The sequence below is a fragment of the Apis florea genome, unplaced genomic scaffold (assembly GCF_048593485.1).
Source record: "Apis florea isolate Af1SG1 unplaced genomic scaffold, ASM4859348v1 contig_3203_pilon, whole genome shotgun sequence".
In the NCBI taxonomy this organism is placed as follows: domain Eukaryota; kingdom Metazoa; phylum Arthropoda; class Insecta; order Hymenoptera; family Apidae; genus Apis; species Apis florea.
Window position 1 is genome coordinate 7,865,466 of NW_028256723.1, and position 26,667 is coordinate 7,892,132.

General features: G+C 29.5%; 4 protein-coding genes and 2 long non-coding RNA genes across 13 annotated transcripts in view; 2 read left to right on the plus strand and 4 right to left on the minus strand.

The window, feature by feature from the left end:
• Positions 1 to 13,945, minus strand: part of babo (TGF-beta receptor type-1 babo) — a 39,542-nt gene extending 25,597 nt beyond the window's left edge. For 4 of the 8 annotated variants that reach the window (XM_086910932.1, XM_012484739.3, XM_012484736.3 and 1 more), the window contains exons 1-2: positions 12,954 to 13,927; positions 2,272 to 2,383 (exon numbers count right to left, since the gene is read on the minus strand). In XM_086910932.1, the coding sequence (XP_086767058.1) occupies positions 2,272 to 2,383; positions 12,954 to 13,038 (197 nt within the window). In that variant the 5' untranslated portion in view covers positions 13,039 to 13,927. Of the gene's footprint in view, positions 1 to 2,271; positions 2,384 to 3,697; positions 3,855 to 12,953 lie in introns of those variants that run through there. The other 4 variants (XM_086910934.1, XM_086910933.1, XM_086910936.1 and 1 more) reach the window with 3 other exon arrangements.
• Positions 6,466 to 8,229, minus strand: LOC147657238 (uncharacterized). The gene is made up of 2 exons (XR_015292858.1): positions 8,057 to 8,229; positions 6,466 to 6,832 (listed from the first exon to the last, which is right to left on the minus strand). It is a non-coding gene; the product is annotated as an uncharacterized LOC147657238 (long non-coding RNA).
• Positions 13,946 to 14,493: 548 nt separating the features above from the next.
• On the minus strand, positions 14,494 to 18,807 carry sgl (UDP-glucose 6-dehydrogenase sgl). The gene is made up of 5 exons (XM_012484743.3): positions 18,346 to 18,807; positions 17,091 to 17,288; positions 16,392 to 16,838; positions 16,144 to 16,299; positions 14,494 to 16,038 (listed from the first exon to the last, which is right to left on the minus strand). The coding sequence occupies exons 1-5, from the start codon at positions 18,805 to 18,807 to the stop codon at positions 15,862 to 15,864; spliced, it is 1,440 nt and encodes a 479-aa protein (XP_012340197.1). The 3' UTR covers positions 14,494 to 15,861.
• LOC147657239 (uncharacterized) lies at positions 18,270 to 19,208 on the plus strand. The gene is made up of 3 exons (XR_015292857.1): positions 18,270 to 18,647; positions 18,739 to 18,818; positions 19,037 to 19,208. It is a non-coding gene; the product is annotated as an uncharacterized LOC147657239 (long non-coding RNA).
• A 1,161-nt stretch (positions 19,209 to 20,369) lies between these two features.
• On the plus strand, positions 20,370 to 22,393 carry RpL7A (ribosomal protein L7A). The gene is made up of 6 exons (XM_003692335.4): positions 20,370 to 20,556; positions 20,923 to 21,037; positions 21,151 to 21,300; positions 21,376 to 21,596; positions 21,801 to 21,923; positions 22,153 to 22,393. Exons 1-6 carry the CDS (start codon positions 20,542 to 20,544, stop codon positions 22,333 to 22,335), a joined length of 807 nt encoding a protein of 268 aa, XP_003692383.1. The 5' UTR covers positions 20,370 to 20,541; the 3' UTR covers positions 22,336 to 22,393.
• A 97-nt stretch (positions 22,394 to 22,490) lies between these two features.
• Positions 22,491 to 26,507, minus strand: Vps53 (vacuolar protein sorting 53). The gene is made up of 13 exons (XM_003692333.4): positions 26,157 to 26,507; positions 25,585 to 25,985; positions 25,359 to 25,479; positions 25,141 to 25,277; positions 24,638 to 25,067; positions 24,210 to 24,556; positions 23,988 to 24,140; positions 23,784 to 23,909; positions 23,633 to 23,711; positions 23,404 to 23,552; positions 23,162 to 23,327; positions 22,894 to 23,040; positions 22,491 to 22,812 (listed from the first exon to the last, which is right to left on the minus strand). The coding sequence occupies exons 1-13, from the start codon at positions 26,241 to 26,243 to the stop codon at positions 22,651 to 22,653; spliced, it is 2,505 nt and encodes an 834-aa protein (XP_003692381.1). The 5' UTR covers positions 26,244 to 26,507; the 3' UTR covers positions 22,491 to 22,650.
• Positions 26,508 to 26,667: the final 160 nt, after the last annotated feature.

Below are 26,667 nucleotides of genomic sequence, written 5' to 3' on the forward strand. Positions count from 1 at the left end.
GGTCGATATAGCAGGAAATTGTCTCGTGCCGCTTTCACGTCTCGACCAATCAAATAATCTCGGTCGTGCTATTTTCGATACGATCTCCGGCTGAATTATCCGAATTATCCGTCTGGCGCATTAAACATTTAGGCCCCGTCCGCACGTCTGCGACCTCAGACTATCGTAGATCGTCTCGGTCGATTTCGTTTGATTTCGAAACTGCGTATCGTATCGCATCCTTTGTATATCTCACACATCGTCGTTAAATTGCCATACGAGCAAATAATAGGAAAATTAATGCATCAAATATCGATAAATATCGTATCCTAAATATATTCCATTCGATTTAAAGATTCTGTTAACATGTTCGAATATTATTTCATTCTTTGTATTACCCAAACCATAATAAGAAGTTTTGCGTTTCTATCAGACGGCTCAGATCCTCGTCGATAATAAAGAAAGTTTCTTCGTCTGCAGAGCCAAAGACCAACAATTTTTCCATACCAACGAGAACCTTTGAATTCTCTATTGAATAGTAACGGACCCTACTTGTTTACCGATTAACGAAGTCTTGCCAGAAAGAGCACAAGAAAAAAAGTCCAATACGAAACAATAACAATTATCTTTTTAAAATAAAATGCACAATAGATGTTCTGTCATATTTTCTACTAGAATTTTATCGATAAATATGATACATGGCTACCCCCACGCTCCCTTCATCAAATCAAGAATAAAAAATGAACTGAAAAGAAAAGAAAAAAGATCAAATGGAATATAGATCGCAGGTAGTGGTGTTCACGAAACTTCTCGAAATTTCTGTTTAGTTTGTAACGAAGAATGGACGCGAGGATAGGCACGTTCAAGCGTTACCAACGCGACCACCGGCCGACAACAATAATTCGTTTCCGTCGAAACTGCCGAAACATGCGCTAATCATGCCCAGTAGGGCCAACTGAAAAAAAAAAGCGGCTAAACGTTCCTGGAAACTACACGAGGGAATCGATCGGTAACCGAATGGAATCGGACCGTTGAACTTGAAATAACATATTTGGCCAACGACGAATCGATTTTTTTATTATCGTTACCGAGTATTTTGATATTTTTAATTTTCTGAAATTAAATTAATTAAAATGTTCAATTGAGAAATATTCGATTAAAAAAAGAAAAATTGGTTTTCTCGAGCAATTTTGAATATTCGAATTTTTAAAACTACTTTATTTCCTTTTTTTTTTTTCTTTTTCACTCGGACAACTCCAATGCACGAAAAAATTTTTCACAACGAATCCGTTGATTATTCCGCGATATTTCGATAAAAACTCGAAGGTAATTTAAAAACCGACAATTATGTAAGAACGATAATCGTTATCTCGCATATTTTCGTACGGTTTTACGCGATACACGATAACAAGAAGTAACACCGTTTCCACACCGTCGATCGCTCGTTTTTATTGTTATGCTCATGATTTATATCCCCTTCCATAACGTTTAATTAACGCTGAAATTAAGTTCGAGCATCATTTTTGCCGTATATACATATATATATATATTCGAGCGGTTGCATTACGTTTGCTACATCAACGCGATAATCACGGACATTGTATTCTATTTCAGATAACGAATGTTATTTTATTTCTTAACAAAATTAATTATCGTTCGACGAGCGTATCTACACGCATTTATCATATTATTCGTAATTATCTATTGATGATATATTTATTCGACGGATATATTCCATTTCAGAAATAGATTATTTAATATATTAATCGAGTATACGTTTTTCCTGTTATAAACATATACACAGAGATAAATGAAAATATACAGACAATGATATAATTAAAAAATGGATATAAATTCATGGACGATGATAAATATTTCATGGGAAATATCGTATTACGTTACATATCGATATTAAATCAAACCTGTATTCAAATTAGGGAGGATAACGTAAATACTATTTTCGAAATTATTTATCGCTTTTTACCATCGATCTGTATGTATAAATCACGAATATCATTGTCTCCCGTATATTTTCATATATCAAATGATAATTCAAAACGTCCCGCGCCACACTTCACGCGGGACAAACGATCTAATCGATTCATAAATATCGAAATATTTCGACACGTAGAAAAAGAACCGGTTCTAAATCGAACCAGACTCGAGCGAGAACGAGTGAGCTAAATAAGAAATTCGATCGGTTGGAAAACGATGAATCAAGGGAATAATATATATTTTTGCGTGTGAATAATTAACTCTGTTGGCTAAAAATATTCTATGCGAATAGGTTACCTCTTAGCGTATGTGGTCACATCGTTCTCCAAGCTGGTGCTGGCGAAGCAATAGCCATCGGTTTCGCACGTGTGATTGGTCTCCGTGCAAATATCGCAATAACACTTCAGTCCTGAAAAAGATAGACAAATAAAAAAAATAAAAAATTCCATCAAGGATAACGAGAATGTCGAGTATCATCGAATGTGTAGATATAGGAGTATACTTGAGTATACTTCATTTTTTTTTTTTTTATTTGTATAAATAACTGGACGAGATAAGAATAAATGCGACCTCCCTTGTTTATATATTACTTAAATTCAAACTTTTTTTATTTATCATAAAAATATAAAAGGGTAAAAATTATCAGTAAAATAAGTTGGTCGAATTCATTGGTCTGTTAAAAATTTATTCTTATTTTTTTTTTGTTCCTTACAATTCATGCAAGAATGCATAAAAAGTGACGCATGTGAAAAAACGAAAGAAGAATTAAAAAAAAACATTCAAATATATTCAAAAATGTTGTGTTACAAACAATTAGCGCGGAATATATGAGAAATTAATTTTATTATAATCAGTTATAAAGTTTGAACAATTGGAAAGAGTAAGTAAATTGTACTCCTTATAAGATATTAATTCGGCAGGAAACCAACAAGATTCGAATATGTTTATGCAACTACTTAAATGGATCGCGTTAATAATCGTGTACAAAGCAATGCGATTATAACTAATAAGTTTGGCGAAAAAAGAGTCGCCTTGAGTGCAATGCAATTATGAAGAAAAATGATGGCAACATTATTTCTTTCGGTAATTTATCACGCGCTTGATGACGCACACCATTTCGATCGCACTATATTTTTTTCCACTCGAACCTGGCCAGGTGTATACCGAGATAATAGCACATCAAGAACCTCGATAACACCGATTATTAAGGTTCTTCGGTTGAGAAATTTTGCGTTCTTCGATTTTACAAGAAAATTCACTTCGAAGCAAAAAAAGAATAAAAATAAAAAATACTAAAAAAAAAAATTCAACCAATGCAAAACAACAAAACCAATTTCCACAACAACATTTTTCTATGCATACAATTTTCTACATCATTTATAATTCGATCTTTCGAAATATTCGCAAAAATAATTTCTATCCCACGTATGAATCATATTTACAACTGTTCAAGCGAAGACCTAGTTTATGGAGAAAGATAAAAGCTGAAAAAAAAAAAAAAAAAAAAAAAGGGATCGGTTCGAGGAAATAATTTGGTAATATTTCTCCATGCTATGTAAGCAGAACACATGGTTTCGGAGAGGTGGTACGACTTGACGAAACGAGTTTAATTCAAGTCATTAGCGCACGCCCACATCGAATGGTCTGTTGCGGGTCGAGCCCACCTCTTTCGCCGCGTGAATACGCAGACACTGGAGGGGCCACGAAACTCGAGGAAATATACCTGTGTATGGAATTCGCCGAGCCCCATAAAGCGTTTTTTGCGCGCCCACGAGATCCGCTACGGGGCCCTTCCTGTGGCCAGAAAGATTTGTACCGAACGAGCTCTGTGTAAATTCGAAAGAGATCCGTTCTTGGTATAGCATGGTCTAGGTCCGTGGATTTTTAATCCTTTCATCGAGGCTACGAAAGGTAAGAGAAGGAGAGAGAACTTGTTGGCCATGTTTTTTTGAACATGTGGGAAAAATTTGGTGCTAGACTTCGTTCCGAGTGAATTGTATAGGTGTATTGTCGGTAATGATTGATGCTAAATTAATTGAAATTTCGTAAGTTTCTGAGTTCAAAAAAAAAAAAAATTTTTTCTAATTCAATTATAGAAAATAAAATAATTTTAAAAACAATGATTCGAAAGTGAAAAAATTCTTTGATGTAATTTTATTACGCAAGGAAAACATGATATTATATAAATGAAGCTTCAGAGGAAAATAAACAATTTGTTATAATACAGAAATATTTACATTCACATACAAGTAAATTTTTGACGCTCTTCTCTTCTTTTATACACGCGCTGTTCTTAGCAAAAATAATTGAAAATATATCTTTTTTTCTCTGATCGAAATTGTATCTTTACCGGCTATCGTAGGTCAAAGTCTTTAAAAGAGATCAGAAACTTTTTTCACTTCATCATACATACGTACGTACATTTACAGATAAATCAATAGAGATACTTTCATTACTTTCAATACCACAGTTCTACTACTCTTGAAAAAAGTTTTCAAAAAAAGAATCCTAACCTCATTTATATATATATATTCCGCAATTATTTCTCCATTCATATAGTTCAAGGATTAAAATAATACTGTTTTACATACACGATATTATTCGATATAGTATCAAGTAGTATATATAGACCGAATACAGATCAAAGTAAGGCAAATGTTACGAGAAACTTTCATCGCGAACTGCTTTTGTGGGGAGAGAATGACTATTCTGCGCAAACTCACCGCACCGAGAACAACTATAATCGAGTTAAACGGCAAACTGGTAACAAAACATCAACGAAACGAGAATTCCACCCGTACGTGGCGATATTAAATGCGAGTGTTTAACGCCGTTCTGCATAATTTCACATCGAGCATCCATGCACAAGAGACCCCTATCTAAATAGCATACATATTCCACTTTAGCATGTAGATCGACTATTTTGAGGTTATATTCGTTTCTTGCGTCGTTCTTTTGCGAAGAAATTAATCACTTTTGAACAAAACCGTCACATATTTATTATAACGTTTAATTAATTAAATCCAGACATATTAAATTTCTCACCATTTAATATTCCTATTTGATGACAAAAATTTAATATCGTGAAAATGAAATTAGAAAAAATACTTGAAACAAAGTTATATACAAATATTTTTACAATATTATCATATTGTCTCAATACATTTTCAACAATACATTTTAGTCTTTTGTTCATTTAAAAACAATTAAAACATGATAAAAATATATAAAAATAAAAATGATAAACAACACGAAACTTTCAAGAGTGCCACCTAGTGACACACGTGACTGTAAGTTAGACATTATGGAAGACAAGGTAGCCAAGCTAACTAGACACGGATCGACCGATCCCTTCGCGATATTCCCTATCAATTACCTTCCGGAGATTATCTTTGGAGGAATTGTTGGGCAAGCAATAACGCTGTAACGAGGCCCGTTCGCCGTGTAATTTATTCGATAGCGGAGATTCGTGATTGGTCGCATAACCATTGCGCGATTTGTATTTAGACCTAATTTACGATTCAACAGTATTGCCACGTAGAGGACTCGAATTCCGTATTCATGAGACCGGGATACATGAATATCTGCTACAATATAGAGGGCGCTACGTTACTTTGACGCACATTTGTAAGCTAATAATGAAAAAGAGAGAGAGAGAGAAAGAAAAAAAAAATTAACACGAAATTGAAGTGTGAAAAGAAAAAATGATTTTCATACGTATCAATTCGTATTTTAATTAGAATAACATCTATATTAGAAAAACAGATTTTGAAAGCAATAAAATTAATTTTTATCGAATAAAAAAAATTCTAAGAATTAATTTACAAAATCAATTCTAGACTTAAAACAACTAATTGAATAAAATTGGTGTAATAAATGGTTGAGCGTGTTTAAACAAGTTGCCGCAAGATCGTTATTTTCTTAAAATTAAGTAGACTAGTTCCGTAATCGTGGACTTGGAGTATGTTACCAGACTGCTTACAAACTACATTAAGCGTAATGGTTCCGTATTCACGGTTTTAGCTACGCCAGTCTGCTTACAAATTGCGGTAAACATGTCCGAAACTTTCCTTCCTCGGGTGTTTTTTTTACTTTTTCCATCAGAGAAAAAAAAAACTATGTTTCTTATACACCGTCCGCCAAAATAAACGATTAAATTCCAATACGAAAAATATCAGGAGGCAAATAAAATATATCTTAAGAACAAATTCTAAATATTCGAAAAATTTTAATTAAAATATCTTTTAAATATTATAAGATCTAAATCGGTTTCGTTTCACTTTATGCGATAAATGAGATATCGGGTTAGGTTAAGTTAATCTAACAATAAGTTAGATTAAAATATTTCACATTTAAAATTCAAATCAATTTCATTTCAAATCATTTTCAAGATGATAAATGAGGTGTCTTACTTACTGTGAAAACAGGGATCCAAAGGAATATATAAATTAAATTAAAGTTGAATTAGGTTAGGTTAGGTTAGGTTAAAAATACGTTTTAAAATTTTATTTTATTTCATTTTGATAATTAAAGTGTCTTACATTATTCATATGAAAAAGGGAAAATATAATAATAATACAATTTAGGTTAGATTAATTTTACAATAATGTATCTTTATATATATTCGATGTGGAAGAGGAATGATATAAATGTTAGTTATGAAAAGGAAACTAATTAAATTTCGGATTAGGTTAGGTTAGTTTAATCTACGTGATGAGTGAAAGTGATAGATTAAAGATATACTAGACTTGGCTTATGTCCATTTAATTTTTGCCATAACTTCGTTAATTATAAAATTGGTGCAAATATTCAGACAATTGTTGGCCTGCCGGATCACACGTCATCGTCATCTTCTAACCTAAATGAAATATGACAAAAAAAATTTTGTTTTCTAATATTAATAATTAAAACTTGACAAATTTGCATTAAAAATAATTATTGAATTTGGATTGAAGAAACAAAAATTTCAATTGAAATAATTTCTAATCGTCCATTCATTACGTGATATTCCCGAAAATTCCTCCAACCAACAAGGACCAACTTTGTTTAGGTAAGCTCTCGACATCATCCTCTTAAAACTAGGCAAACTAGCGCCCATAATCAAACCTGTAAGCATACCACCAGACTTGCCCATGAATTGGATTAAGCTCGTTCATAAGTATCCCAACGTCCTTTATTTACATTAAAAGACACAAGCTTCTCATCCTCTGAACATCCTTGATAATACTTTCTCTCTCTCTCTCTCTCTCTCTTTTATCGAGAGATCAAGCTTTCATATATAAATGATAAAATTGCATTAATTCGGTTAGGAAATTAAATCCTGATTTGAATTTGAATAAACGTAATCTCAAAATAATTTTTTTATTAATATAAGATATTCGAAATATGGATAAATAAAGTAATATGATTTCATAACGAAGAAATATTTGTATTAATAAAGTTTGCTAGCAGTCTGGTCATCGAGTTAAATTCACATGCAAAACTTTCACTTTCCTAATCAGATTATCGTGAATAACACGCCTTGATATTCTTGATAATTAAAATATTGTATGGATTTAAATAATATGTATGTATATAGTAATTAATTTTTTATTTCGTCTGTCAAACATTTAATCGCTATATCATAATATATCTTTAATTATTTTTCAAGTCAATTAAAATAAAAATTAATATCATCGTGCAAAATATTGCAGAATGATTATTATACAAAAAATTATTTTATCATCTGCAATAAAGCTATAATGAATATGAGAGAGAGAGAGAGAGAGAGAGAGAGAGAGAGAGAGAGAGAGAGAGAAGATTTGATTTTAAACAGGCTAAAAGTGCAGTATCAATAATTAAGTAATCATCGAATTATTATATAAGCGAAAATCTAAATGATTACAATATATACTTTCTTTACAGCAATATACATATGTCGAATCGTTCATTATTTATATTCACTATTCTAAATTCAAACGCTAATTCAATCATTGGTTTCACTTAAATCTATCAGAAGAAAGTTGATGAGTCATATTTAATCGATCATCACTTATCTAATAAACGTATAAACTATTCTATTAGAATTATAAATTTTTCTCACTTTCTTTCCATCGTGTTCAATTTCGCACGAAATAACACGTCCGTGGATTTTGTTCGTCACTGATGCTTAGAGCCCCGTTGCCGCGATGCCAACAGCCTTTTTCCCGACCTACGACCGTTTTATCTCTGCTCTCCGTGAACGTTAATAGTCTCAAGTATTCGAGGAATAACAATATGCTCCAACGGTCGCCACAAATTCGATCTCGTTTCAGTTGACCACCGTCCACGTTTCTGCGTGAAAACTGGGCCGAATAATCTGACAATTCACACGCGAGGCAATGAAAATACAACGTTTCGAATTCCGCCGTGAATTGAATTTTCTTAAATAACGCTCGCGCCCATAAAAATAAACGTTGCTCGAAAAACTTTATAGCTTTGAGAAAATAGAGAATAGCACAAATAGATATGTAGAAACGAAACTTGATACTTTTCTATACATACATATAGTGTATGATCTTGAACCTAACCTCTAAAAGTAACTTCCATGCACGTCGAATGTATTATAATAAATTTGTATTATAATAAATTGAATTTTTTTTCACACTTATTGTAATTTGTCAAAAACTTTGTAGATTTGAGAGAAGAAAATAAGAAATGACGGAACAAAATTTAATTAATGTATATTAGATAATCTTGGATCTATCGAAGCGAGGCTTAATTATATTTTTTTCCCGTATAAATTATATAATCTTGGATTTCATTTCTAAGTGTGATTCCACCTTCATTTATATAGTATTCTATATTATTATTAAGTTATATCGTTGGAATGTGCGAGGAAGGATATACAATTCTCAGCAAACAACAAATAACTAGAAAGAATCTAGCCTCAAAGGATATCTAATTTCCTAACCTCTTTTTGGAAATTTAGAATTCGTTCAGAATCATCGACGTCTCTTAACCTCGAAATAGTTCAAGGATAATGGTTGACCAGATCTCTTGACCCCATGATGATTCATAGGACTTGTTCGGATTATCAAGGCCCTTCAATCTCTCGAGAGATAGTTCGAGGCGTGCTTTATAGGTTTCAGATCAATGTTGACGAAGTTTCTTGATCTTGTAATCGTTTGAGATAAGCTCGACGAGCTTGAATCACCAAGAGATAAAGATAATTAATAAATGTTTTCAATCTCGTGAGATAATTGGAAATATATTTCACGATTTAAAATATTTATTTATTTATTTATTTATTTTAATTAATATTATAATAAATCTTTATTTATCTTTATTATTCTTATAGTTTTATTATAATTTTACTTTACAAATAAATTTTAAAAACATTTAAATGGAACATCAAGGTATTAAAAAAATTTACAAAAAGACAAGAGTCATCGCTTATTACGAGAAGACTTGCTTAGCCGATAAGAGCTCTAAACCAATAATATCGAAGCGCGAGGCTGCAATAAACGTGGCGCGAAATTTAAAACGGTATTCAAGCGCCGTGATAAAATAATATCGAGTTATTATCACCATATTCCGACGATTTCCACGAAACGTTGGTGTAAAATCTAAAATTGTGCAAAATGATATTACAGAATTGTAATATGCCATAATCATATCAATTAGTTGAGTTAGAATTAATTTACGACACATTAACAAATTAGAATATTTAAATATTCAAATATTTTCTGATTTAAAAAATTATCACGTTTAAAATCGAAAATTTATTCGAATTTAAAATAAAAAAAAAAAACACTTTCGAAACTCGATGATTTCGAATAAAAAAAAATCTTTTAAAATATACAAGATAAATTATTGAAATTCCAGAAATCGTATATTTAATAAAATGTTCGAGTGAGTGTAAAATTTAAAATTGTGCGAAACGATTAGAATTTTAATATGATCAATTAAGAACGATTAATTAAATTAGAATTAACTGCAAAACATTAATGTTAAATCAAAATTATTTAAATATTTGAACACTTTCTAATTTAAAAAATAATTACAACTAGAAATCCTATATTAAAAATTCAGAATATCTCTGATAAAATAAAAAAATGTTCAAAAATTAATAATTTCAAATTTAAAGAAAAATCAATCAAAATCTCTCAAATCGCGCGATTCCGTTACAAAAATCGTATTGAGGAACCGAGAAGAACTACACGAAAACGATTAAAATTATTCTCTAACTTGAAAATATTCTTAAAAAATAATTCTCGATATAAAACCACGAATATTCCAATCCAATAATTTTTCCAAGGAGAATCGTATTTGAGGAAGGTCAACAGGATATCGAAAGAGAAAAAGAAAAAGAAAAAAAAAAAAAAAGAAAAAAGAAAAAAAACGAAATGAAATTGATCGTAAAGTATCTTAATTAAGCATCGACGAAACGGTGAGATAAGAGGCCACGGTGCGGCTAAGAATGTGTTTATAATAATAACTCGATGGTAGAAACAGGCTGGTAGCCCGAGGTGGTTCCACGGTTGAGAAATCAATCATTTGCATACACATGCGTGCCATCCATTTACGCGAAAGATTACGTATCCTCTTGCGAAGACGATTGGATTTCAAAATCGGCTTCAAGATACCGGCTTATCGACAGCTTCGTAGTTGTGAAAATAACTATGCGGTAAAAATAATTATGGCGTCGGTTACGAATTGAAATATGGAAGATTTGCGAGATAACACGAATTCTTTTTCTCGTACGAATATTCCATTGCTTTGAAATATTTTCGATTCGATTCGTCGAGATGGAAAATTTTTTTCTCACTTTTCTGAATATTCATTTATTTGATATTCGCTTATCCTAATAGATTTTTTTCCTTTTAACTTGATTTTAATCATTACTTTTTACTATTTAAATATTTTTAACTAATAAACAAATTCGGAAAATTATTTATAGATAATTTAAATTTATTTTTTACGTTGAAAAAATAACTATAACGATTGTACCGGCAATGTATCTAATACAATATTAATCAAATCATTAGTTATATTAAAATGATATTATGCAAAATATCTTTTACATCTTCTGTAACAAAGTTTATTTAGTATCGTATCATTTTTATCATTAGATGTATTAAAGAATCTCATCGATAAATATAAATTTGTTTCTTAATATTTAATTATATTTATATTTTTTTTTATTTTTTAATAATAATTTTATTCTTATAATTATGAGCTATAATCATACTCAATTGCTTTACCTAAGAAAATAAAAAAATAAATGTTTTATCGTTCAACAATGCTTAGTTAAATGATTAAATGCTTTTAATAAGGAAAATTATTCATTAACTGGTTATATTAATGTATAATAATAATAAATGTGAAATAATGTGCAAAATCATATTGAATAGGGATAACGATCAAAATAATTAAGAAATCACTGTTTTTGCGTGATTTAAGCGAAAATTGTATTTATTGAAAATATACTTGAGGTAGTATTTAGAAACTAATTTACATATCGAATAAATTTATGACATTAAATATAGTTCTCTATTGTTTAATGAATTCGAACTCTTCACGATGCATCTAAAATAATTGCAAGATTCTATTGTGAAATAATAAGATTATGGCTAAGAACGATGAATCGTTCAAATATTATTGAATAATTACAAAGAAGGCAATTTTTTTATTTTAAAATTAAAAAAATTAATTAAATCCTTAACAATGATGTAAAGAAATTTATCATTATATTTATTATAATTAAATAAATTTTCTGTCTTTTTTATTAAAGATAATAAATACGAAATAATATAATATTCAAATTATTAATGCAATAACGTTAAAAATAAACTATAATATTAAAATAAAATATCGGATAGTGAAAGCTTAAAAATGAGTTTAACGTAATAACCTTTGAATCGAATATTCGTATTGAAATAATGCAGCAACAGAATCCAAATTATATACGCATATTATCAAGACCGTTCATACTTGGAACCGTTCATAATTGGAAAATTTACATAAAGATAAATTGATCTTCAAACACCAATATTCGTTATAAACTTTATAAATATCACGCTTCCTTTTATGAAATTACTTAGCATTACTGTCACAAACCACGTGACAAAAAACACATCCAACATTTACGTAAATTGTTAAACGACGTTGCGATATTAGATATTTCCAATGTGACCAATAAAATTAATCGTATAAATCCTCTAATTATTTCGAGCGATTTATTTACAGCAAAACTATAATAATTATCGATTCAATAATTATCTGTGTGTTCATTGATCAGATCATTGATCGACAATTATATTAATATATTAAGTGATGCTACAGAAATAGTTTATAAATAACAATAGCGGAAACAACGATTAAAGATTCTATTAAGTCTATTTATTAATTTTAATTCTGATTTAAATATTAATCTTCAATCGTCTTTTTTATTAATTTAATTTCAAAAAATCAATCTAAATTTTACTAAAACATCTACATGTTTTTTATAATTGTAAAATCTAAACTTTGATTATAACGTTTAGCAACATCAAATTAAAACTAGACTGTTAACTGTTAAACTAGATATAAGAACTAGTCGACAAGGATATGCTAAGAATATGTGAAAAAAAAGGAAGACTAACACATATGCAAACAACGCTGAAAAAAGAAGTCTTTGTATTAATTGTTTACGAGATAGAGAGAACCTATATAGTTTGCACCGATCAAACGTATATCCTTCCGCATACTCGACGAACCTCGTACAATAAGATTAATCGGCCCTTCTGTGTAAGCTTACGCAACGTTACGCGGTTCGGAAAGTAAAAAAAAGAGAGAAAGAGCGGGAACAACAATCAGAGACCAGAAGGCAGAAAGAATGACAGGCAAGTGGACGGATGCGGATGGGAAAGAAAATCAAGTCGCGAAAAAAAGATAGAAAGGGATAGAGAATATAAGAGAAAAGTAATAAGAGAGAATGAGCGAGAGAGAAACTGACGGGCAATAGAAGCATTACATACCGTCCACAAGGCATGACGTGTGGAATAAACAGAGGAGCGCCAGAGCGAGAAAACTCGCTATGCCGCCGTCGCACGCGCCTCTCATCTTCCTCCAACTTTTCGTCTCGTGATCGTCGTGGTCGTCGTTGTCGTCCCGTTGTCCACGGCCTCACTGTTCTCTCGCGAAAAAAATAATTTTCGCGAAAGTGGCCGTAGCTCAATGGCGACGACAGTAAACGGCGGCACGAGGATCGCGATCGACGTAGCCACGACGGTGTCTCGATGCCCGGAATATCATCTTCTTGTCGACGTGGGGCTAAGGCGAAGTTCCCCGTCGACGGAACACTTGTCACCGTTGATCGCCGCTCGCTCTCATGCGAGCACACACGCGTGCACAAACGGAACGCACAGTGGTTCTTCGTTACTCGCTTCTCGTGTTGTTTTTCCTTCGTTCCTCCTCGCGTCCCGCTCTCATCTCGTAACTCGTGGTATTCGCGCTAACGAGGTCCCTCCTTTTTCTCTTTTTTATCTCCCTCTCTCTTTTTGTTATTTGTCGTTTTCACGTTTAGCACGTCAATGATTGAACACAAACTACACAGTTTACACCACGAACAATCGACGGAAACGAAAGGTTATTTTTTTTTTATGTTCGGTTACTTTACACGAAGAGCCTTGTTGCCCCTCGTCGTCTACACCGCGCAAGGCAAGCCGCCATTTTCCTACTGTGCTGATAGGCCCGGCCTATTATCCCTCTTGGCCAACAGAAAGAGAGATTTCACACGACAAGGAAAAAAGCAACAGCGAACAAAATGATTCACTGACAATTCGATGAATGGTTCGATCTCGCGCGAATCACGCGGCACCAACTCTTTGACATCATCGTTCAGCTTGTTAACGTAACCTCCAGAGTACTGTCACGCGGACCACTCGCGAATTTTCACGGCAAACGCAGAGCGACTCGTGCTGTTGCTACTGCTGCCGCTACTGCCGTCACCACCGCTGCTGCTGCCTCTGTTCCTGCAACCGGTAGTTCGTTCAGCGGCGCCATCGCTCTTCTGTGGCAGGGCTGTAAGTACCAGTATCGATACTATGAATTTTGAAATTTTTTTTTTAATTGCTGTCACTTTTTATACTGTATATGTAATTAAATCATAATTAAATTTTATTATAAATTATTAACTTACAGAAAATAATACCACAAGTTTAATAATATTCTTATTGTAGTTTTAATATTTTTAAATGTTATACAAACATAATAATTTGAAATTTATATTTTATGCAAAAATTGAAAATATTATAATATTTATTACTGTGTAAAAGAAATTTCAAAATCAAATAACTTTTTTAAATTTCATTCATTTGTAGATATAAAACACCGAAATATTTATTTAAAAATAATAAAATATTTTACTTTAGGAATATCAAAGGAATATACTATATATACTAACATAAACGAATAGTATCAAATTAAAAAATTTTCTATCAAATTTATTTATAATCTTGTAATATATAATTATAAAAGTAAAGGTATTGTTATTTGGAATAAATGAATACTAAATTATTTGCTTATATCAGTTTCTTATAATTACATACAATGAAAATAGTTTTTGTAAAATTATTTTGAATATTTTAATTTGCTAATTTCCTAATTTTTTTTTTTTTTTTTTTATAAATGGTATTATTATACAGAACATTTTGATATCATATATCAAATATACGTATATTTAGTATATAATGTGATATACTAAATATAACATTGATATTATTGCTTTTTTTCATTTCCTTTCTAATATTATTATTACAAAAAAATTATTTAACATTATAACATTACAATATAATTATAATTTTTGTAACAAAGCAAAAAAAACAATTTTTATAACTTCATTGCATTTTTAAAAATAATAATATCAAGAATGAATCATAACAATGAATCATTTATATCACTTGTATTACTTATAAATACTTCTAAATATTATATAAAGAAAATACATAATATATATTTAAAATCATGTGAGACTATAGGAAAAGTTTTCCAAAAATGCAATAAAGGAATATGGAAATACAAAAAGATAAAGTTATAATAATGTTATAATCATGTAATTAAAAACATGTTTTTAAAGTAGAGATTGAAAACGAGGAATCAAAATTATCCATAACAAACAATCGGAATTGTTTCAACCTCTGTTTTTGAATTAAAATATAACATATCACAATAATATATTAGTATCAAAGAGTATCATATTCGCAATATTTTTTCATACATAATATATATTGCACAAAAAAACGAAGGAATATTCGAAATCTGTTCCATTTTTTTTTTAAAATAGTATTATTTACTATTATATTCCATAAATGCCCATAATCGATAAATTCACAATAATACTTGCAGCACTAATAAAAAGTGATAAAAATAATACTACATTACGTATCGTCAATTAATGCGATAATTATTTGGATACTTAATATATAATATTAACTGCATATCAAATTAAATGTAAGAAATATATATAAATATTTGATTCAACTGACATTATTGATTATTACAAAAATCACGACAAGCAATCATGTATCATGCACGATACATTGTGTTTTCAAAACAATGTATTTGTTTCCGATTTTTTTAATCTTAAGTTTAAATCTTGTTAAAAAAAATGTAATCTTTTAAAATCTTGTAAACCTGTGTTTTCACAAATTTGAAAAAATTGAAAATTAATTTTAATTATTATTTTACAATGCCTTTGTAAAAAATAAGAAAATGCTTCAAGCTAAAGCAAACTTATCACGAATAAAAGTTCATAAATTTCCACAGAATCTAATTTATATCATTCACAAGATTTTAAAACCATTTATGACATTATAATTAAAACATATATGAAATTAAACATTTTTTCGTTTCTTTTTTTATGAATAACCTACGTGGTAAACATTATTATATCTGAGTTTGGCTTCCCCATGCTCTCGAAAGCACCGTCCTCGTAATTCTCTTACCAATAGTCTGTACGATAAAACCGATTTTTTGCAACTTATCATGATCTAATATTTTTCTTCCATCAAAAATGTATGCAGGTTTCATCATGTTAATATAAATTCGTTTATAATCTAGCTCCTGAATAAAAAAAAAAAAAAAAAGAAAAAAATCAAAATAATTAATAATTACTGTAAAATTACTGTAAAAATTACTTTACGCTTTAAATAATACGTTGTTACTAACCACAAACTCATCCCACTCGGTACATAAGACAATAGCGTGTGTACCTTTTGTAGCGCTGTAAGCATCTTTGTAGATACTAATTCTGCTTTTCACGTATTCCGGATCATTTGTTACGCTTGGATGCGTCAAATCCTCGATAATTTGACTTTCTTCGACCTTGGGCAGAAAAGAAGAAGAAAAAGATGATAAAAAAAGAAAAAAAAAATGATACATCAAACACATCTTTGATTTATATCGAGAAGATTCACCTTGGGATCATATATGTGGAGCACAGCGCCCTCGTCCAGCAGGGTCTTAGCAACGTGAATGGCCGGTGATTCACGCGTGTCACCGGTATTTTTCTTGAAGGCAAAACCGAGCATTGAGATCCTCTTGTCCGTAACGGTATTGAACAAAGACTCGATTACTTTCGCCGAGAATCTGGATTTTTGGTATTCGTTCATGTCTATCACTTGTTGCCAATAAGCGGCAACCTCTGGTAGATTCAGACATTCGCAAATGTACACCAGATTAAGAATATCCTTTTGAAAGCACGAGCCGCCGAATCCAACGGACGCGTGAAGAAACTTCGATCCTATTCGAGAGTCAAGGCCAACTGCCCGTGCAACCTCGGACACATCCGCGCCGGTCGCTTCACACACGGCCGAAAGGGAATTTATGCTCGATATACGTTGTGCCAAGAAAGCATTGGCGGCCTAAAAACGCGCAACAATTAATTCCAAATAATTGCGCAATTCGATTCGTACGATTCGATAAATATTAATTTAAGAGATAAACTTATAAATTAGAGGCTTGATTTACGTGAAAAATACGGAACGTGACGTTTACTTACGCAAACAAATTTTACAATCGCACTTATTTAAAATTTTGCAAATAACGATATGATATCTGATATAAAATATTATCTATAGTATTTGTTACAGCTGTAATAAAATATTCTTTTTTACCAGTTTTGATAATTCCGAGCTCCAAGTGTTTGTCGTTAAAATGTTTTTTCTTGGAATCCAATGCTCATAAACCTTGCACAATTCCTCGATGGCCGCCTGCCCTTCCGGCGAATCTTCACCACCGATTAAAACGCGATCTGCGTTCACGAGATCCTCAATGGCGGTTCCCTCCGCTAGGAATTCTGGATTCGATAAGATCTGGAAAAAAATATAAACTTTCCTGTTAATTCCGCTTTGCACAATTGCATCGATGATGTCAAAGGACGCGCAACAAATAGTAAAAAGGCTGGTTAGTTGGTTGTGAAAGAAAGAAAGGTCATATGATGATATATGACGAGTGAGTAACAATTAAAATGTCTCGTATTAGCAGACATAAACTTAACAGTTTATTCAATCATGTAATATCAATTTTCAATAGTATATCAATAATGTGTTAATGATAAATACGAGAGAAATACGAATAATATCGCGTCGAATCTTTCTAGCGTTGAAAAAAAAAAAATTAATGGTAGATACATACGTTAAAAATTATCGTAGAGATACATATCGAATTTTTCCATTTGAAATCTATGTATAAAAATAATTATGGAATGATATGTTTTAAGAAATATTCTCTTCGAAAACGTATTTATTTTTAATTATAACTTTTATATTTTAAAAAAAAAAAAAAGATTAAATTATATTAGCATAACCTATAAATAGGAAGGAAAAAAAATATTAATCAACATGCGGAAAAGATGCATCTGGTATGCGTCTAAAAATAGCTGCAAAGGGTACCGTGTAATATTCTATTACGAGCAAGGAGAAACTGTAAATTTTCTTTGCTCTTATTTCACGATGATATTGAGTCCATTACACTATCTATCTATTCAATCTTTACTTCTAGAATACAACATGTATCAGAAGCCAGCCACGTGGCATTCGAGTCATTACTCTCACAAGACCATTAAATCTTCTCTACAGAGAGCAATGAGAAGAGAGAGAGAGAGAGAGAGAGAGAGAGAGAGAGAGAGAGAGAGAGAGAGAGAGAGAGAGAGAGAGAGAGAGAGAGAGAAATTCTAAGGAAACAAATTTATGCTTCGACAAAGTGAACAACATTTCATCACTTGAAATTGCATTTCGATCTCATGCAATCTCTGTTGCGTATAATCGTTTACTTCCGATAATCGACACTCGATCGATATACAAAATCGATCAATTATAATTTCATTGAATATGATATAAAATAATCAAATTTCCATAGTGGTACGTTTACCTGACACGATACTCCTGGTTTATGATTGGCACGCAAAATATTCATTATACTTTCTGCAGCTCTTACTGGAACCGTGCTTTTTTCCACAACGATTTTATTCCCGGTCGCGATCTCCGCGATCATTCTAGCCGCGCTCTCAACGTACTTCAAATCAGCTGCTCTTCCTTTTCCATTGCCGAACGTTTTCGTTGGGGTATTTACTGAAATGAAGATTAGATCCGCTTCCTGGATCGCAGTTTCTATATCCGTGGAAAAGAACAAATTCTTGCCACGACATTTGCGCACCACTTCATCAAGACCTGGTTCGTATATCGGCAATTTCTCTGAATTCCATTGAGCGATTCTCTCTTTGCTCTTGTCCACCACGGTTACTTGAATTTCTGGGCATTTCAGGGCAATCACACTACACGTTGGTCCACCCACATATCCAGCACCGATACCGCAAATTTTTCTGATAGTCATATTTGATATTGGTACCTATCAATCACGTAACTATTGATCGTTATTTTTTTGAAGGAAATTTCTTTTTTTTCGTAAAAGTATAATTATTGAACATTTATAGATATGCTTCATTAAATTTCTAAAAAATGATGTCAAGTTATTATTTAATATATATATATTCGAGGAAATCGTTATTAAAAATCGTAACGTAAGTAATAATATATAATAAAACTTGCAAATAATTTTACAGATATCTGACGTGTAGATCTTCTGAATTGAGAATCATACTGCTGGTTAATCTAATTGAATAAATCAAAATTAAAAAATATTTCTTTCATTTTACATTGCTTTTTTGTATATTTAATTGTATTAAAAATGTAATATGAAAATTACATGAAAAAATAAATGTACAAATAAATATAGAATATTTTATTACTGTTTTTACCAATACAAATGAATTTAATTGCATTATATAGCTCTCAAAAACTGCATAATAATGTATTAAATAAAATTATTTTAAACATTTAATTCATTAATTTTTTAACTGTTAATATACTATAATCTTATATATCTTTATATTCATATAATTATTAATTCTAATAAAAAATATTTTCTAATGATTCTACTATTACAATTTGTAATTAATATAAATTTAAAATAAATAAAAAGCAAAAGATCAAGAAAGAATATATTTATCACGTTTTTGTCAGTAACCATTAACGAAATGATGCATTATGATTTCAGCATTCGAAGTAACTAATGATTTACTAGCTAAATGACAGAATAAATGAATTCAGCCAATAACAAGATTTAAAATAATATAAAGTAATTTTAATTTATTATTATTATTACCTGTAGCTACTGCTTCTAAATTTATGTCGAAATAGAAAACGAGCGGCTTCCCAGAATCGACAGTAGGACGGAAGAAAATATTACGATAAGTCGAAAATCACTATTCATTCAGTTCACGTACTGTCACGAACACATTAATAAGCAAATGTTTTTTAGATTCCAAATATCAACGTTCATGACAGATACGTTTTATAAACGAATTGTCGACACATTAGGAACACTGACATAGCCGCTACGCGTTCTTTACAGAAAATACTCTCAACTGGAGACGCATAGGTCGCACGCGCGGTCTCTGTCGTTACATTCTCGTTGCTAATGAATTCACGCATGCGTGTTTCGACGTTTTCAACTTTCTACTGCATCTTTCAAATTCATGAAACTATTGAGATAAGCAAAACATTTTTAAATAATACGCAATTTTCTTTTCTTATACAAAATTTATGTTATGTTAATAATAATATATAACACAAATACATACATTGTATCTATTTATTGATAATATTAATGTATTTATAATTAACTTAATAAATTTAATAATTATTATATTTTCTGTTTGATAAATAAAATAATGATTTATATAATATATGATATTTTAAATTGTAAAGCAAATTCTAAAAGTATAAAGTAAATTTCTTTTTAAAAAAATATTTGTAAGTTATTTTTAGAAATAAATATTGAGATACACTTAGAAAATTCTGAAATAATCATCATGTTTCCTCTCTATATAAATTAATATATCAAGATATTATTTGTCAAATGGCTTTGTGGTGGCGCTGATGATGGCGCTGCTATATGATTCTTTCTTTACGTTCTTGGCGGTCGTACTTTGCGTTGTGTTAAGCGAAGTACAAACTTTTATATCTTTTGTGATATAAAGGATCCGTTAAACTTTTTATTAAAACGATGGTTCAAAAAAAGGTAAATTTAATAAACTGCTAAATAAAAATAATATTTCCAACGATAATGATTTATTATTCTGAATTTTGATGGTTAGAATTCAGCATGTCTTGGATATGCAATATTATTATAAATATGTTTCTTATTGTATATTTTATTATATTAACTATTTATTTATTTTATTGAATACGATTTATTGACATAGATATATGAATTTCTGTTATATATGATTTTGTTGATATATATTTTCGTTGTAAAATTAATCATAATGTTTTGTATTGTGTTACTTTGTGTTTATGAAGATAATATTTAATGTGTGATAATATTAATAATATATAATTTAGTAAATGAAAAATATTAATGTATATATTTTTGTAATAATTTTAGCCGAAGAAGAAGGTTGGAAAGAAAGTGGCAGCTGCACCACTTGCCGTTAAGAAGGTTGAACCCAAAAAACAAACCAATCCTTTATTTGAGAAACGTACTCGTAATTTCGGTATTGGTAAGTAAAGAAAATAGATAATCTAGATATATCATTTATTTATCATGTAGTTTTTAACTTATTTATTATTATTATTTATTAACTTAAATTATTCGTAATAATTTATTACTTAGGACAGGATATTCAACCTGCACGTGACCTTAGTCGCTTTGTGAAATGGCCCAAATACATTCGTATTCAAAGGCAAAGGGCAGTATTACAGAAAAGGTTAAAAGTCCCACCTCCAATCAATCAATTCACACAAACATTAGATAAACAAACAGGTATATTTGTAATGTAAATAAACGAAAAATTTGGGAAAATCTGATACTAAATTTAAATTCTCTTTCATGTTATAGCAACACAATTATTTAAAATGTTAGAAAAGTACAGACCTGAATCTGCTGCTATGAAAAAAATGAGACTAAAAGCTAGAGCCGAACAAAAAGTTGCAAAGAAAGAAGATACACCAACAAAAAAACCTAATGTATTGCGTAGTGGAACAAATACAGTAACTACACTTGTTGAACAAAAGAAAGCTCAACTTGTAGTAATTGCTCATGATGTTGATCCAATTGAGGTACATATTTTTTCTTTTTCAAAATATTACAAATTTAATATTTTATTGTACCATTACAATGATGCTTGAATTTCTTCACCTGAAAATAAATTTAATATAAATTTTATTTGAAAGATGAAATATTTTTCTGAGAAAATGGTTTTATTCATAAAATATAAATCGTTGCATTGTTCTTATTCATTGATACATTATTTTTCATTTCAGATTGTTTTATTTTTGCCAGCTCTTTGTCGTAAAATGGGTGTACCTTATTGCATTATAAAAGGTAAATCACGATTGGGACGTCTTGTTAGGCGTAAAACTTGTACTGCTGTAGCTTTGGTACAGGTAAGATTTTTTTTATATTATATTATTTTTATAAATTATTAATAATTTTTCTAAATTATTTCTATACAAAATATAATTAATAATTTAAAACATGATGAATTTAAAAAGAGCCAATCCAATGATAATATTAGTGATATAATTAAACAATATGTTACTGATATAATTTTATTAATCCTATATAATTATAAATTTGATTTACTTTTAGTAACACATTTTTTTTTTATTTCAGGTGGATTCTGGCGATAGAGCAAACTTTGCAAAACTTGTTGAAGCTATTAAGACAAACTTCAATGATAGATACGATGAAATCCGACGTCATTGGGGTGGTGGTCTCTTAGGCAGCAAATCTGCTGCTAGAATAGCAAAACTGGAAAAAGCTAAAGCAAAGGAACTTGCACAGAAGCAGGGTTAACATCTGCCTGTTTATTGAATCCTGTTTACTATGTACAATAATAAAATAAAAAACCGAGGTTTTTGTTGTTTTATATGATACAAGACCTTTGATTAATTTAGAAAATTGGGAGAAAAAAATAATAAATATAATGGAGAATAAAAATCAATACAAAATAATATTAAAAAATTAAATTATTAATGAATTTTATATAAAAACAATTTTTACTTTATTGAAACAAAGTAAGAGAATTATGCAATTTTAATATTTATATAGTTACAATTATATTTAATTTAAATATGTACATTACAATATAAGTTTTACTATAAAACGTATTCATATTCTTTTTTTTATTAATTTTTCCAATCTTTTTATTCGCCCGGCTTCATGTTCTGGGCTATCTTGAATGATATGACTCCTAATATCGTGAGAAACGTCTGTATTCTCAGGTTGTTTAAATTGTTCTAATAGTAAAACTTGTTCTGTTTTTTTCAGACCCTATGAATTATTAGAAATTTAATATAAATGATAAAATATTTTAATTAAATTTAAATAAATTTTAATAGAAACATTAAATACCTTCATATCCAATATTTTTTGAAATTCTGGTGCTTGTAAATCTGGTAGACGTATTCTACATTGCTTTACAAAGTCTTTTGGAGATTCTATTGGGGACATTACAATTTTGAGTATCATTTCAGCACTTGCCATGCCTTTCACTACTACCTATTTTTTATAATAAAAGATATACATTAATATAGAATTTTAAATGAAAACTGTTAGTTCAAAATATATAAATATCATAAATAAAAATTAATTAGCAAATTCATTAATTATAGAAAATTACTTTAGTATATGTAGCAGGTGCTTTTCTTTGAACTTGATAACCTGTTGATGGGAGATCTAAGAGAGCAGTTTTTAACATGTGTACATCTAGCAACAATTGTTCGGCACCTACGGTATTTAATGGTTTACACTTATACAGTTGTTGTACTAATTTTATTATGAATGAACTGCAAAAAAAATTTTTTTTTCATTAATTTTTATGATGTATAATGAAACAAATTCATATTTTATTTTATTCATTACCTAGCAAATTTCACACAGAGTTGAGTAAAGTATTTTCTACATGAGGATAATCTATCTCTGATAGTAGGTATTGTTTGTCGAAGATGTGCCACAATAGTATTAACATAATTACTTTGATCACCAACAACCTCTATAGCACCCCACTGAACCTAAAAATTATGAATACAAATGAACAAAATTATTTGAAATAATTAAGAACATTAAATATAACAAATAATTGAATAAATACCTTTGTCATTGCAGTTAATGCAGATTCACATGCAGATTCTAAATCTTGAACAAGTAATTGTATACAATTTGATATAACACTATAAACAAAAATAATTACGAATATTATTAAAAATATTGAGTATTTACAAAAAAATTTTTGTAATACATACTTATGAAAAATATCTTGTTCTTGAGATAGATTAATTTTTTCTGCATAACATTTATCTGTTTTTTCTCGTAGTTTTTCTTCTAATTGTTGTGTTGTTTCTAAGCAATATTCAGCAGTTGTTAAAATACTAAAATATAAGTTTATATAATTTATTTTCTTCTAAATATCATATTAATTAAGATGTTTCTAATTAGCAAACCTTTACCAGCATATGCGCGATTGTTCTTCTTTACTAAATCTAGTATTTTCACCTTCCTTTAGAAAACTTTGAAAATTCTGTATAAAACCTGATGTTGAAAGATCTCGAAAATCACGTATACTGCTCATACTTGTGGCAATTCCCGCACTACCCCCAATTCTATAAGAAATGTTAATTGTGAAAAATAAATTTAATTAGTAGACTCATAAAAATATATATTCTACTTACTTAGGTAAATTATTTTGCAATATTTTAAGAGCATATTCTCGTAAATATTTTTGAAAAGTTTCCGCTAAACTTAACATAATTGAACCTGTACTAAGTTGTGTACATTGTAACATACATTTTTTATAAAATACAAACAGATCTGCACAGGAGGATAACACACTACTAGGACCCTCAATACCATCACAATCTTTAGCACCAGGTGGTTGTGTTTTAGAATCTGATACAAATTTATCCATTAAATCTGCCAGATTACGATCTAAACTTTCAATATAAATGTTTAAATATGGTTCAAAACATCTTCCTATAAGATTTAAAAATGATGATGGTTTTGGTTTCTCATTTTGTACCTGTTTTATAATATAAAAGTTTAGTATTTAAAATATAAAATAGTTTTATATAATATAAATGCATTCTCAATATAATTATACTTGTTCATTTTGTTCAAATGGATTGCCTGGAACTTTATTATCAGTCGTGTCTGTAGTATTTTTTTTATTTCCTACATCCAAATTTTCTAAAGTAATACCACTAAATCTTTTTGCTAATAATGATTCAAAATTACTAGTCCTTTGAATTGCATAAAGTAATAATTTGACATCTATTTCAGAACGTCTCTTATGCATTAATTTTGTAAGATCTTCTCTTGTAACATGACAAAATTGCACAGCAATTCTTTCTGATATTTCCCAATCTTGAGGAAAAATTGCACCAAATTTTGATTCAAAATCAAGTAAATGTTTTTTTATCCACGCATAACGTCGATCTATTTTATCCAACCATGCAAAATCTTGATTTTCATCAAAGAGATGTGCATATTCTTGTAATTGAATACCTACGAACCAGGTAAGTAGATCTTTCCTTATAAAAAAAAGTATGAATTATTATATTTATATTTAAATGTCATAAATAATTAAACTTCTAATAAACATACTTGACTTTAGGATCCAAAACAGATAATACTAAACAGCCTTCTGTAAGTTGATTAAAATATTTTGGATTTTGACCAGAAAATGCTTGCTTAAAATCTGCTGTAATTTGTTGAGCTAACTCAACATGTATTTGACGTACCTTTAAATAAATAAATAAATAAAATGATACATTAATAGAAAAGAGATATTTTATTGTTATAAAAATTTAAATATTACATACTTCATCAGACAATTGTTTCACTTGAGGTATATCCATGTAACTATTAAAATGTTGCATCACTTCCATCACTGCTTGTAATGGTAAAACAATTTCACCATATTGTTTCTTTTGTGTTAGTACTCTATAATAAAATTAAAATAGTATATAATACAAATACATTAGATTATACAAACTATATTAAATTAGATTAAATATATTTTTGTTAATAAAAATCATAATACATTACTTTAAAGTATCTACACCTTCCACAAGCATATGTAGATGATTCAGTGCTGTTATTGAGGCAGTGAGATTTCTTTTAGCAAAGTCCAGTTGTTTAATATCCCTTGTTATTTCTTTGACAACTTCTTCAGATTGTTCTGCTTTATCTTTAATATCTTTGATATGCACAAATAATTGTTTTATTACTTTCTGTGCATCTTCTAATGCTGCTCTTCCATCTTGACCTACATTTGTTTGTCCACGTACTACAGAACGAATTTCCTTGTCTATATTGCGTATCTTTAATTCCATATTATTTACTACATCATCTATATTCGATAGAGACTGTTCTGTTGGGAATAGTGAATTTATATAATCTACTACATTAAAATTTGGTTGGTCCAATGGATCTGTACTAGGTAAAACCTAAGAATTAAAAGATATAAAAATTATTTATTTAATTCAAAGGGAAATCATTAAAATCATTCTCACTAAAACAAAAAAATATGAATTATAATGTTCAATAAGAAAACATTAACTACTTGTTAATGATGAGTGACAATTATAAATATTTTGACAGTTTGTTATTAACCTAACCTGTTCAATGACATTTTGTACATTTGGTGGAAATGTATAAATAGTTGAATTTAAATCTTCTAATTCATCATCTTCGTGCCCTTCCATTTTTGTTTATATTTTAATTTCAATTATACAACTAATAAATATTTCATTCTAAATGTATTTGCGTAAGCATATGACAAGAAAACATATAAAATGTTTACGTGAACACTTCAAACCTACAATGTAAAAAAAAACTTTTATGCTGCACTTGTTGCGTATTTAGGTACATTTTTTCCACTGTGCGATGCAACGTATTAATTATTCTTGTCATAGAAATAAGCAATAATGACTCATCTGATATATCTTATATGTATATTAATGAACATTAACTATAATTGCAGATAAATGATATATTGTGCATGAATATAATTTAATATATTATAATTTATAATAATAATAGAATACGAATGATATTTTTTTCTTATAACATAAAACAAAAAATAAATTCTTAATAATATAAAAAAATGAATTTAATTAAAAATTGCAA

Excerpts from the sequence above, each read along its gene's own strand:
- sgl (XM_012484743.3), bottom strand. The coding sequence starts at position 18,807 with ATGACTATCAGAAAAATTTGCGGTATCGGTGCTGGATATGTGGGTGGA. Across the intron at positions 17,289-18,345 it reads AACCAGGAGTATCGTGTCAG|ATCTTATCGAATCCAGAATT; the intron begins GTAAACGTACCA and ends ATTTTTTTCCAG. Across the intron at positions 16,039-16,143 it reads CCGAGTGGGATGAGTTTGTG|GAGCTAGATTATAAACGAAT; the intron begins GTTAGTAACAAC and ends TTTTTTATTCAG.
- RpL7A (XM_003692335.4), top strand. Across the intron at positions 21,038-21,150 it reads TACTCGTAATTTCGGTATTG|GACAGGATATTCAACCTGCA; the intron begins GTAAGTAAAGAA and ends TTTATTACTTAG. Across the intron at positions 21,597-21,800 it reads ATGATGTTGATCCAATTGAG|ATTGTTTTATTTTTGCCAGC; the intron begins GTACATATTTTT and ends TTTTCATTTCAG.
- Vps53 (XM_003692333.4), bottom strand. The coding sequence starts at position 26,243 with ATGGAAGGGCACGAAGATGATGAATTAGAAGATTTAAATTCAACTATT. Across the intron at positions 25,986-26,156 it reads TACAAAATGTCATTGAACAG|GTTTTACCTAGTACAGATCC; the intron begins GTTAGGTTAATA and ends TTTAATTCTTAG. Across the intron at positions 23,712-23,783 it reads GAACAAGATATTTTTCATAA|TGTTATATCAAATTGTATAC; the intron begins GTATGTATTACA and ends TTTTGTTTATAG.